The following is a 14,034-nucleotide window of genomic DNA, read 5'->3' as shown; positions in this document are numbered from 1 at the left end:
GGAAGCTTAATCTCATCCTGATTACATGGGAGAAGTTGAATCTTTAATTGAAGTAAATTTGTGCTAATGATTGTGCTCATTTTTTTCTGCGCAGAAGAATGCTGCGGTTACTTCTATAATTTAGAACAGCACTGAGAATTCTCCTGGGAAGATTTTATATATATATATATATATATATATATATATATATATATATATATATATATATATATATATATATATATATATATATATATTTTTTTTTTTTTTTTTTACTTATCTATGACTATGTTTACATGGACAGGAGTTTTCTAATTACTGACCTTATCCTAATTAAGACTATATTGTGATTAAGGTGTTTACATGAGTCGCTTTTAGAATACTCCTTTCATGTTCCTGTTTTACATGTTATAGAACATAGATCGATTAACGGTACACGTCATTACGTCACCGCGCCACGCTGTCCGACGTTCCCTCCAGAATTTCACATATCGACACGCAGTTCGTCTTCGTTATGGTACTTTATACACTTTTGGGTGTTTTTTTAAAAATTATTTTACGAAAGCTTCAATTGCAGTTAATTATTTGTCATGCTATACGTGAAAACTGCCTGAAGCCGTGGGCTGCGTATGATGCGTGTACATACATGTATTTCGCCTAATATATAGTTGGTAAGTACACGGTTTCGGTTGCAGCCGTGCTCTCTTGTTTGCCGTGAAAAGGTTGAGCACTGCCGTGTGTGTACGTGTCCTGTCGCATTATGCGGTGAAAACTCCCACACGACGTTAATAGTGTGATTAAGGTGTGTACATGTCTGTAATACACGTCGATAATGCGATTAAAACAGGAATACTCCACCCACGTGTCTTGATTCGATGTATGTTTACTTAGACTATGACTTTAGTCGGATTAAGGTAATTAGAAATCGCTGTTCACATGGTAGTTTCTTAATCAGAGTATTGTCTTAATCGGGTTAATATCTGATTATTGTTGTCCATGTAAACGTACTGCATGTTAAATAGTGCCAATAATTCTGTAGCTGACTTCCACCTAATTCGATCATTTGCCATTTCCGTCCCACTCACCTGCCAGTACAAATTTAAAGTACAAATATATTTAACTGATGCAGCATTTTTTTTTTAAATTAACATTTATTGAAGCCCCAACATCTGCCCATACACTTCCATTACAAATTAAATCTCCAGCCTGATAAGTCATTTTTTACCCCTACACCTAGCTTCCTTCAACAGCTTCAGTATTTGTTCGCTACACACGCATCCTTTTAGCTGTGATGGTGCTCCACTTTTATTGCATAGCTAAGAGCGTTTGAAAGGATTACTGTTGTAATTTTTTTTTCCCCCTCCTAATTCTAAAATGCTCCCTGCAGCTGTGTCATTATGCATTTGCAGTAAGCGGTATTTGGAGCTCTGTTCAGAGGGAGGTTGTAATAACACTCACTTAACAGCTTGATTTATTCCCACAACTGAACAGCCCCTTTGTTCACTTACTCAAACACCCTTTAAAAGTCATTCCAATGAAAAACGGACATCCATTCCCCCTTTAGAAAACGATGTATGAGTTACATATGGAGAGATCGGACATGAGTATATAGATAAGAGCTTTCAAGAAGTAAATTGTATTTATTATTTTGTGGTACTTGAATGCATTTGGAATGAACAGTAGCAAAAACCTTTTGCATATGATGGCAGTTCATGCTTGCTTTATCAGAGAAAATCACAATTTTATTAAAGACTTTTGTTTTTTTTATTTAGTCACAGTAATGTTTTCTTATAGTTGACATTTAACTAAACGTTCCATTTCCTAGGCTACCTAAACAAACATCTAACAAAAGTCTTTTAACTTGTTTTTAATTCTTATCTTATTTATCATTTTTGACCATTTTATTTAAACCTAGCAAACATGCACATTTAGACTAAATTAAAAATGTGTGGCATTTAGACGGTCAATAAAATCATTATTTTGAGGTCCAGCCAGTAAAAAGAGCGTTTGTTTAAAATGCTTGTATGTAATATCACTTTAAGGATCAGTTCCTCCAGGAATTTGCGATCACAGATATTAACATAAAGTCAAGCAAACGCTGCAATACTTCGGAGGGGCTTATAATGTTTTAAAATTACTGCAGATTTTCTGTAGATTTGAGCCCAGGTGCGTCATGTGACATCATCACAACGCCCAAAGCCGTCTTCGATTCACGTGCCTCGAACACGAGTACAACTAAAAGGTCTCATTTACTAACAAACATCACTGTTAAAGATAATGCAAAACAATGCAGTTTTGCCAATTCAACTAGTTTTCCCCTAAAAAAAAAAAAAAAAAAAAAAATTATACATACAGTACCTCATTCATGTGTAAAGGTAATTGTTCTGAAAATTAATGCATTTATTCAAATTTTCAAAAAGAAACACGTTTTTTGAATGGACTTGGCAACTGAAAGTAGGACATGATGTTGCAAATTAAACATTTATGTGTGGATTTGTTTTTTGTTTGCTTTTTTTATTATTTTTTTTTTTTACTTTGAATGCATAAATATTGTGAAAATTCAAATAGTACAATTGGTCCCGAGAGCCCGGCGTATGCTTGTGTCCCCTTCTGTGATTGCAGTATTTTAAACACTTTAGTGATTAACTGAAGTCGTTCTCTGCATGCAGACACATTTGGCCTTTTGAAGGAACACAAATTCACATGTAGCTTGGCATGTAGCACAGCTGGCTGTTTCCCATGAGCCTGTTGTTTGCAGATGTTTCTTTCCTGGGGACGTTTACCCTGTGTCGTGTTACATGAAATATCAATTACATTTGCACTGCAGTGAGTCGGTTCTGACGGGGCCCTGAGCAGAAAACAGCACTTCCACAAACTAACAAATGGCTGTGCTTGCCTGCTGGTCAGCTGACTGGACCTGGCGGTGCAGGGTGCTTGTTATTGTGTGTGTGTGTGTGCGACAGTTAGAGAGGTAGTGTGTACTGTGGGGTCAGCTTTTAAAAAAAAAAAAAAAAAAAAAAGAGATGTTGTTGATCTTTATCATCCTTCCTTTTTTTTCTGGGTTATTTATTAAATCTGGTGGAATCTTGTGAATATTGTAAGATTCTCTCTAAATCTGTATATCTCTTGTGGATTTATAGTGATTGTGTAAATAAAGTTAGATCCAACCAGCAGCATTTGGGCCCAGTGTGATGATATAAACTCATTAGTGTTTATAAAAGATTATAAATATGATTAATTATGATGAAGTGTTCTAAGGAATTGTGTGATGCATCCACAGTGGTCAGAAGACGCGTGTGCAGCTCACCTGACTCAGAGAGATGGATATCACGCGAGCACTCAAGGCCAGCTCAAGGACCAGCTTTACCAGGAGATTATCAACTACTTCGACAAGGGAAAGGTAACGAACAGTGTATAAACACAAGATAATAAACAGCTCACTTACGCTGCTGCTGCTGCAGCTGCTGTATGAATAAGATTCAAAGGACCTAAATTAAGTCTTTATTTATTGGTAGATCTGTAAAGGTTACAAAAGCTTTTCTGTTGTGTGTTAGCTCCAGGCTCGGGGAGAAATGGAATACATGTCACAGCGTTACATAATCAGGATACAAAAAAAAAAATGGTAACTGTAATCTGTTACAGTTATGTTAAAAAAAAGAAAAAAAAGTGATCAGATTACAGGTACATTTTGTAAAAAAAATAAAATAAATAAAATAAAGAAAGGAATTCTATCAGGATTAACTTTTTATTTTTCATTTAAAACCAAGGAAATTAATCTTTTGACGTAACACCGTAAAGACAGCGGTTGATTATAGTTCTGGTTCTCTCTTGCCAGTCGTGGCTCACATGAGCAACCTCCTGGTGCATGTGCAAATACATTTTTAGCAGGTAATTTGGTAGAAATGAACGCACATTGTTCTCGGAAATGCTTTTGTGATGTAATGTTACCCTCATCAGGGACAGTGATCTTTTATTAATTAACTCATTTATTTTATTAAGACAAATCCAAACACTGAACATGGTTTTAAGCTCTAAAATTTAAGCTCTAAATATAAGGTTTTTCACTCATATTGCTTTTCTCTAGACTTTATTTACATATGTGACCTTGAAGTAATCCAAAAGTAATGAGATTACATTACATTCATATTGTGACACATATGTTACTGATTACATTTTTTATGAAGTAATTTGTCACTGTAACGGAATACATTTTTAAAGTAACCCTCCCAACCCTGGTTAGCTCATCACCTCATAAAACATTAGCTAAACACACACTCATTTAATGTATGGCCTTGCTTTAATGGCCAAATTACAGATTACAAAAAAAAGAAATAAATGCTTTCACACTTATTAGTGCGTTTGCATAGTCCGTAGTTGATACGTTTGGTTTCACACTGCTAGTTATTAAATGGCAAAAAATAAATGTGGGATAAGGGGGTGTATTTAAAAACTCTGAAAACATACTCGTATGACGATTTTATAACTATTTAGAAGTCACAAAAATCCTATAGAAAACATCAGACCCAAAACATCATGCTTGCACTCGCTTTGCACATCAGAAATCAGTTTGAGTTTCACAAAAAGATGCCCATAAGCCAAAATTATGTCATGTCGGCTTCACTTCATGCAGTTGGTTGGGGGGGCGGCTGTGGATCAGGTGGTAGAGCGGGTTGTACACTAATCGTAGGGTTGGAGGTTCGATTCCCGGCCTACGTGACTTCACATGCCGAAGTGTCCTTGGGCAAGACACTGAACCCGAAGTTACTCCCGATGGCAAGTTAGCACCTTGCATGGCAGCTCTGCAACACACCAGGGTTCTGTTCAAACGGACTCAACACTGCATATGTGAAAGCATTGTAACGAATCACACCAGTTACAAATATAACATCTCATAACTGCACGCAGGTCTGTGTGCTGAGCACCTGTACCATATCATACCATATCAATTATTCAAAGATCAGCTCCACCACTTACACCGAGTGGCCTTTTTGTCAGATATTAGTGCACATCATCGTAGGTATTTAATTAATGCCTGCGGTGGAGGATGCGCGGTCGAGCGATGTTCGTGAACGGAGGGCAGAGTCCGAAAGACGGAGCGAGTAATTCCAGGAACGAGCGTGCACCTGTGGATAATTACCATGGCTCTTTTTCCACAATGTGCTAACAAACAAGAGTGCACGTGGTATGAGCTGAGCAGCAAGAGAGCAGAAACACGTGCATTTGTGTGGCGATTGTGTTTAACAAACAAGTTCCCCAGTAAAAAGGCGGAGAGAACAAAATATAAAAGCCAAGTCACGCTCTCTAAAGACTGCCTCCTGTGTCCTCATTTCTCGACATACCTACCATCGCTGTCGTTCTGTACCTCTGACAGCCCCCCGCAACCCCATCCATCAGTAAATCCACCACTGAGCAGATATCATCTGAGTGCTGAACTTTTCTCAGCACAACAGTGACACTGACATGGTAACAGTTTGATGGTGTATCAGGGGTATCAGGCACAGCAACATTACCTAATAAAGTGGTAAACTCTGTATTCCAGAAGCAGCCACTTTCAACTGATGCTCTGAGTATTCTAGAGACCACACACACACACAAATGCATTCCAGCTCCAAGGACAGCAGAAAGCATTTAAAGTGATGTATTCATATTTTGAAGCAAGCAGAGAGCATACTCCTGGAGGAGTGCATCGGATATTAGAACCGGAGGAGTGGACCTCACTGCTCGTGCTTGTCCAAAGCTGTTCGATCTCCATTAGGTTGTTGTATCACAGTGGAGCCTTGAATATTGTTCAGGGAGTTAGTGGCATGTCAAGAGACATGGAGAGCTCTCTGCTCGTCAGTGCGGTCACAGACTCCCAGTAGCTTTTCCCCTTATTCTGAAGCTCATTATGTGGTTTGGGGACACAGATTGTGCGTGTGTGTGTGGTAGGCGAGTATTTCCCTGCTGTTGCTAGTCCCATAATTAGAATTCCCTACTGAGGCCTCTTTCAGGCCTGTGTGTGTAGGTGGGGGTTGCGGGGGTGAGAAAGTGGAAGAGCAGCTTGTCCTCAAGTGAGGGTTCGACATCCTGGCGTGCTCTGCTTCACACACTGTCAGCGACTGAGTGCACCCTTTTCTAGCAAAGCTATTTTAAATGTAGCTCCTCCTGTTGGACCAGATGGCCACAGAGAAGGAAAGAGACATGAATAGAAATAAAGCGAGAGTGGAAGCTGAGAGACCGAGCGCGACTGGTCATCCTCAGGGCAGGGTTTTTTTTTGTCGTCGTCCCTTCGGGTCTCTTTCTAGGTCTTTGACTCGATAGTCCTTCATTAGTTCTCCTCCCATCAGCTCTTGTGATTCAAGACATTTATGAATAGCTTAAATTAATTATCCTGTTAAATTTACAGCTCAATAACAGAAGTGGAATTGAATATATTTAAAGCTTTTGTTTTGTGCCATTACAACTGCAATTGCTATATTCAAGCACTGTGGAAATGACTTTCTCCCTTCTGGAGCTAAATTACTCACATCATTAGGAGCAGCAGTAATAGTGATAATCCATCAATCCCAATCAGAAAGCTCATGGGTTATCAGTTTGAGCAAAGAAAAGCTTCCAAGCACTAAACTGCTACAAGCATACTGTATGTGCATGTACGTATATTACAAAACATACACTCCAAACACCAGTGTCAAGGGGCTTTTTATTTAAAAAAAAAAAAAAAAAATTTAGATGTACTTTTTCGGGACTGTAGCTCTGAAGCTACAATTTTTTCTTCAGCCCTGAATAATTCTCCACTTAGAGCGGTTTGTCACTACGTAACTGAACGTCAGTAACAGAAGACTGCAGTGTTGGAATACAGTATGGCAGGGTATACAGTAAAATATGGAAATACTCGTGTCTTATTGGCTGAGAGCTCTCAATTCTGCCAGTCACCGTGAGGGGAAGAATGCATATAAGCCAATATATGCTGCTTTTTTTTTGTGTGCGCGTGTAAATGTCTATATGAGTTTCAAGTACATGAACATGATCTGAGCAGAGCGTAAGGACAGCTAACGTACTTTACATGGCTCTGTAGCAACTAAACCCATACAATGATCACGTAGTTGTGCCTCCCCTTGGCTAGCGACACCAAACTAGCCTAGGCTAGTGTTAGCCAAAAAGTTTAACATTTTCTCAGTTTGGTAGTCCTGCCAACAGTAATCACACCCGAAACAAGTTTTATGATACATCCAACTTTTTTGTCCAGTTTTTAAAAAAAAATTAAGCAATTAGCCCTCACATGCAAGAAAAAAAAATGCATGGAAACAGTCTATTTAGAAGTACGTTTTTTGATGGAGACATTTTTTGACAGTCCAGCTAACACCCATGCCTGTAAGCCTCTATGTTGTCTATAGATATTTCAGTATTAATGCAGCTTGAGGCCATTAATAATACAATACCTTTATTATCTCTGCTTTTTTTGTTTGTCTTGTTTAAGAGAATTGCTGTAAGGTTTGCTTTTTTCCAGTTTAACTGTAGTCCTGAGACAATTGTGTGGGTTTCAGAATTGTGTTATTGGCCACATGTGCATAATATTATAACCCAGGCACATCCTACATACCTTTAACATATTTCTGCGATAAAGCCGTGCACTGTTAGTACACTGTTAACTCATATATTTTATTTTTTATGAAATCTTTTGTCTGTCTTTTACTCTGTATCTATTTTTTTTCTTTCTGTCCTTCTTAAAAAGAAAGAATAAAAATCAGAAAAGCTGCTTTGCATTCTTTAAACTGTCTAATCACTTCTTGTGGCTTTGTGTGTGTGTGTGTGTGTGTGTGTGTGTGTCCTGTTGTACAGATGTGGGAGGAGGCCATCATACTGGGGAAGGAGCTTGCCGAACAGTACGAGAACGAGATGTTTGACTTTGAGCAGCTCAGTGCTTTACTGGTGCGTCTATGCAGCATACGTGTTCAAATGTGCATCAACAGAGTGAAGAATGAGAATGTAAAATGAGACATTTATGCTCGCTCACTCTCTCTCTCTCCCTCTCTCTCTCTCGCTGTCTCTCGCTCACCCTTTCTCTCTCTCTCTCTCTCTCACCCTCTCTCTCTCTGTCTGTCTCTCGCTCTGTCTGTCTCTCTCTGTCTCTCAGAGGAAGCAGGCACAGTTCTACGAGAATATAGTGAAGGTGATCAGGCCCAAACCGGATTACTTTGCTGTGGGTTATTATGGCCAGGGTTTCCCTTCATTCCTCAGGGTGAGTTACTCTTACAGTGCAGAACTTTACATCCCGCTGGGTTTCTGAGTGAAAATAGAAACAAAACCCTCTATTTTATGATTTCAGAAATATCTATTATCTAAATGCTATGAATGAAATTTGAGTCTACTTTAAAACAATCCAGCTATTCGAAATAAGGTGTTTTTTTTTTTTTTTATTCACTGTTCATGTCCTAACACACCATCTGAGCATGTTGGGTTTTTTTTTGGTGATAATGGATGATTGAACATGTGAAACATAACTCCACAGTCTTGTTTGTAAAAATGTTTTTTAAAAAATAAATAAATAACTTTTTTTTTTTTCTTCTTTCTCATCATAGCATCAGGGTAAGCAAAATGTTTGCGCTCAGATGTACTCATGAATAAATTACCTAAAAGCAATGAATAATCTTTGCTTAATATTCTGCTGCAACAAAACCCTGTGTAGATATGATGGGTAATAAACAAATAATCAAGCACCACTTTTGTTTTATAGTAGTAAGTGTTGCTGACTGGACCCAGTATTCAACCTGGCATTCATACGAATGGTTTTATAAGTTCAATCCCTGTTGTTTAACTGTAGCATGACTCTGACATGATATCATTATCAAGAACATGTTAGCAAGTGCCAGGGTTGTGAATTAAACTGAAAGCTCCAGAGTAAACATTTCAGGATAGGCCAGATATCTGTTCATCTTAGCCAAAACACCAGGATGCCTCATAAATATAGATCTCACCACTGGAATCCAGAAATATCTTCATTCATTTATTCATTCATCCATTTAAGATAAATATGCTCTGCATTGATTAGTCATTAATGATGATATCTAGCCAAATCTAGGCTTCTCACATTGCATGAGTCATTAAACATGCATCAAAGTGATAATTAGCCAACAATTATTTGTTTAAATAAATCCTTATACTTGATATAATTGCCTAAAGCTTATTCGATCTTATCAGTATAGCAGTTGGTACCGCATGGATTTTTAATTTTTTTTTTCCTGTCGGCTTTCAGAAAGGTCTGGTTTTAGGAGACAGTAAAACCAATTTGCGACTCTATTTGAGCTTGTTTGGCACGCGTTTTCCGTTTTCTCAACTGTAACACATAGACCTTTAAACCATCCGGTACACTGCAAATCAATTAGCCATGCTCCATCTGCCCTGCTATGTCTCTGGTCAGCTCTGGGTATGATTGCGGAGTCTTTGAGTTTTATAACCTCTTCATTGAGATATTTCACGGAGTACCTTATTCCTCTACCTTTTTCTCTCTCTTTCAAACACTTAGCGTGCGAACTGCCATTTTCACATGTTCCGCACCCTTGCTGTCATGCGATATGAGAGTATTTTCCACTCACATGAGATTGAGTCCTAGCAGCTGGGTTCTCAGGCACTCTTCTGTACATCCTTAATGGAGAAATGGGACTGTAATAAAGGTTTTTGCCCAGGCTTGCCATAGCAAGAACATGGGAATAATCAGTGTAAAATTGTTGAATATATGGAAAAGTTCATTTCATTATCATGTAAATGAGAACCGATTTCTAATTTATTTATTTATTTGGTTTTACGCTGTGGAAAGAAATGGCTTTTTATCGGCTGATTTTCTGGAATATTGTACAACCGGTTAGCGGTGTCATCAGCGGCATCCAGTTATACTAAAAAGCATAATTTCTTATTACTCAGCTTGTTGAGTGGCTGTTTCTTGGCAGTGTTACTCAGCTAAAATAGACAAATATGGTGAGAAGCTTTTTAAACTGGTGCTGGTGTCACTCTTTGGGGTTGCTGCCTTTTCTGTGCTGACTGGCATGCTTAATTATTAGAGGTAATCAATAGCTCCAATAAAGCCGCTTTGTTTTCTCCGAACTGAATTGATTTTAGGCAGTAGGACTTCATTTGTCTGCTTATAAAGGCATCTACTGCATGACTGGCTGGGAGTAGGTATCATCACATAGCCATAAACTCTCAAACCCACAGTCTCAGCAGCTGGGATGGTATCGACTGATTGCCGCATATAATGAAACAAAAGCTGTGCATTAGAATGGAACAAAATAAAATATTGCTAAATAAACATGCGCTCTTTGGCCAAGAGATTTACTGTACACTGATGTGTAGGGTTGCCAGGTCTCTGCAAAATTTCTGCCCTACCTACAACGCAAAAACTTGAAACAGACCTGAAACTTTGGAAAAATGAGTCCCATTTTTCTTAATTTTTTCTAAATATTATCTTTGGAAACAAGTTATCCATGGTCAGGGTTCCCACTCCAAGTCATTAATACATTTGAAAAATATACAAACAAAATTCCCTGATATTTCCTGATTTCAACCCCAAAATGATAAAAATTCTTTCCATGACCGGAATAGACTTTATTAAATTTCCATGATATTGCAGAAATTCCATGACCCATGGGAACCCTGCATGGTGCACACACAATTCAGATTTTTTTTTTCTTCAAAATTAGACTAATTTGGCATAAAAAAAGACATGGTAACCCTACTCGTATGAGTCACAAGGAGCGTGTCTGAAATATGGGGCGCTTTATTTCGCACTCTGATGTTATCCTGCTTAGATGAGCACTAGACAGTGTTTATGATTACAGCTGCAGTTCTTGGGTACAAATCTAGCGTATCCAGGTGAGATTATCCACTAATGCAAAGGTGAAACTTGGATATACGCTGTTTTTATGCAGTGTAAATCTTTATGGTATCCATGTAGGATCATCTGATTTGTTTATATTTTGCTTACGAATTTATTGGCACGCTCCTAGACTTCCATTATATGTGAGTTTTCAGTAAACAGATTTGCTGTTCTTTTCTCACCGTAGGGAACTGTGTTGAAATTCTTGTTCATGGACATCACAATCACCACAGTCATCCACAGATGTGCAAGATAGAGATTCAAATACTCCTTTAATGGTTCATGACACTGCAGATATGAAGTATAGGTGGTTTTGTGAATGAGTTGAGATGTGAAGCTGAAAAATGTTACTCAGGGTGTTACTTTCTTTTCTTAATTATCCTCATTTACTAAAACCTCACATTAAATTTGCTCGCACAATCTCTTCCTGTGTGTGTGTGTGCACTGTGTTCACTAGAAGAGATCAAGACTCTTAAGCTGTGTGGAAATAAAGCATATTTAACGTATGCAGCCTTGCCTCTTCTTTTGCTGCCCTCTAATTTATGAGGTGCCATGCTCTCATTAGGATTCATCACAGACTGGAGTTCTTTGACAAGATTTAAAAATGGCTTCTATTATCTCCGTTATATGGAGAGGGTTGCTTTCCTCTGTTATCGTTACCAGTTCTATAAATTCTTTGGAGTAAGTGTTAGATTAATAGGTTTGTGTCATCAAAAATGAAGCTAAGAAAAGTAAAACTGTGACTCAGTAACCTCAGATATCATACGAAGACACAGTATGACCCCTGCGATCGAATGTTTTTGCTAATGTTTTGTCTGTAGTGCTTTATTATGATTAAGACTTCATGAGAAGATAAAACAGTAACCGACTTCTGAAGCCACGTCGCGAATGAACCAAAACAGCAATTCTGTGTCTTGTGTCCTTGTGTCTAATCCATTACGTTACAGAGCTGGTGCTGTGCCAAGGTAAAAGCAGCAACACGAGCTACAACAAACTAATTCCACATACAGAGATTGTGTTTTCAAACCGTATCCTCTGCCAAATTGAAAGACAGCATTTGCCACTCGTTGTAATGCCCCCATGGCTGTAATTTGTTACTGCTCATGTTTTAGCATTGCACACTGAGCCAGACTGGGAGAAGGAGTGCTGTCTGTGTTGCTGTGCCTCTCTATAAAGAGACCTCCCCTGCAGCGGGAAAATAGAAAACGTGTTGCGCCTGCATTTTCCTTCCTCACAGAGCCTCTTTGGTATGCACACGGAGCCATGAGAGGCATAGCATCTAACTCCACCGTGACCTGAATAGCTGCCGGCAAGTAGAAGAGACATGCTGCCGTTTGCCATCTTATCACACGAAGCAGATTTGAAACGTACCTCAGACGTATTTCATTTCCGCAGTGCACTCGCTTAATTGGAAGCCCGAAGTATGTGGGTTCAGGTGGTTTGTAGAAGCTGAGCGAGCTCTTTCACTGCTTGCTTACGCCTCAATTCTGTCCTGTCGCACACACTGAGAAGGGGACCATATGGCTGTCTGAGTGAGAGCCGCAGAGTGTTTGATGGACTCTGCATCTAAAGGGTGGAAGCTAATTGTACGTTTTCAGCCTGTCACAACTCCTCCAAATCAACTGCTTTTGCTCTTTCTGGACATGATGCTAAATTTGTGTGACAGAAAAATTAGTCCATCATCTTTACTGATGACGTGTTTGAGCCATGATGCATTTTAGTAGTGGAATGACTGAAGGTTCATTTATATTTATTTAGTTATTTATTAATTTTTTCAGATGATGGTTGTGTATTATTAAGGCCATATATAGTAGTAAAGTGTTAAAGTTGTGCCCCATGCTCCTTGGGATAGGCTCCAGGTTCCCCGCAACCCAGTAGGATAAGCGGATGGATGAAATATGATGCATGAAAAATGATATTACATACAGTTTGTACCACATCGATGGTGAACTTTCGAATCAGAAGGTGTGCAAGTTTTAGACCTTGCAACTTTATGCTATCCAAAATATTCCCATATTGCTGATTTGATTTTGCTGAAGAAGGATTTAAAAGTTTCACGAGGGACACTAGCCTCTGCCTAACAGCAGTTAAGGTGGAATATGTCCTGCATTTTAATAGTTTAATTTGTATTTATTTTGTGATAGGCCTGTTATAATTATTAAATAATTGTGGGTCTGTGCTTGATCATTTTCTTGTCATTGCCTAAGAGTATATCTTCACACTGGTCAAGCAGAATGCTTTAGTGAATGCAAGATGTAATATATAATCTTATTGCATATTACACTATCATTCTTATAAGAGTGCCGGAAAATCAACTGAACAGACAAATCATTCGTCACAAATGTTTATTTGACCTGACAATTTAATGTCAAAATAACTGCTAAGTGGCCGAAAATTGTCACTGTTGATGTAAATGAACATGACAGAACATGACATCAATAGGCTTTTATGTGTTGTACCATTAAACATTTGATTTGAGAACCAGTAAATTAGCATTTATTCATGAGAAAGTAGTCATTGGATGGTATTTGTATCTAAGATTTATGTGTAGGCATTGCATAAAAAATTATTTTAGTGATTATTTTTAACAAGTCAGTGTTAAGATGATAATTAGTTCTACATGTGTCCCAAAAGTCTCCATACATAGAGGACTATGTTTGCCAGCACCACGTCGGTTGTGCCTTCGTCAGGGGATATTTGTGGACGTTCACTTCTCGGTCGGTCCGCAACACTTCCAGACTTTTTGTATTTGTTAATAAGTTTGGCATCAGTGTGGTGTGTGATGTGCTTTCCACATTTCCTGTTAAAGTCCATCACAGTCTTGTGACAGCTTCCCGATCCAGCCATGAGAATGATTTCAATACAATACATTCTTCTTTTGTCAAAGGTGTTCTTAAAGGATATCTGAAAATAAAATTTTATATATATATATATATATATATATATATATATATATATAAAATATATTATTTTCAGATATATATGAAAATTTTTGCAAGACCTTTGCTAAAAAGTGTGAACTTCCCCTATGTATGTATTATGCTAGTGTAAAGTACATTTAACTTCCCACTCACTTCACATACATTTTTTATCTGTTTTGAAGGTACATCCAAATCCATTTTGTAGTCATACTAAAGAATGTTGTAATAATGCCATAACTGGCCATATGATTAATGCTAATGGACTTGGAACCTTCTCATAAACAG

General features: G+C 38.1%; 1 protein-coding gene across 2 annotated transcripts in view; it reads left to right on the top strand.

Moving 5' to 3' along the window:
• Positions 1–14,034, top strand: part of dock1 (dedicator of cytokinesis 1) — a 284,293-nt gene that overhangs the window by 240,288 nt on the left and 29,971 nt on the right. For both annotated transcript variants that reach the window (XM_053685217.1, XM_017483522.3), the window contains exons 38-40: positions 3,260–3,379; positions 7,798–7,887; positions 8,093–8,197. In XM_053685217.1, coding sequence (XP_053541192.1) covers positions 3,260–3,379; positions 7,798–7,887; positions 8,093–8,197 — 315 coding nt within the window. The remainder of the gene's footprint in view (positions 1–3,259; positions 3,380–7,797; positions 7,888–8,092; positions 8,198–14,034) is intronic.

Source organism: Ictalurus punctatus, chromosome 13, assembly GCF_001660625.3.
Source record: "Ictalurus punctatus breed USDA103 chromosome 13, Coco_2.0, whole genome shotgun sequence".
Lineage (NCBI taxonomy): Eukaryota > Metazoa > Chordata > Actinopteri > Siluriformes > Ictaluridae > Ictalurus > Ictalurus punctatus.
This window is presented reverse-complemented; position numbering and strand designations above follow the sequence as displayed.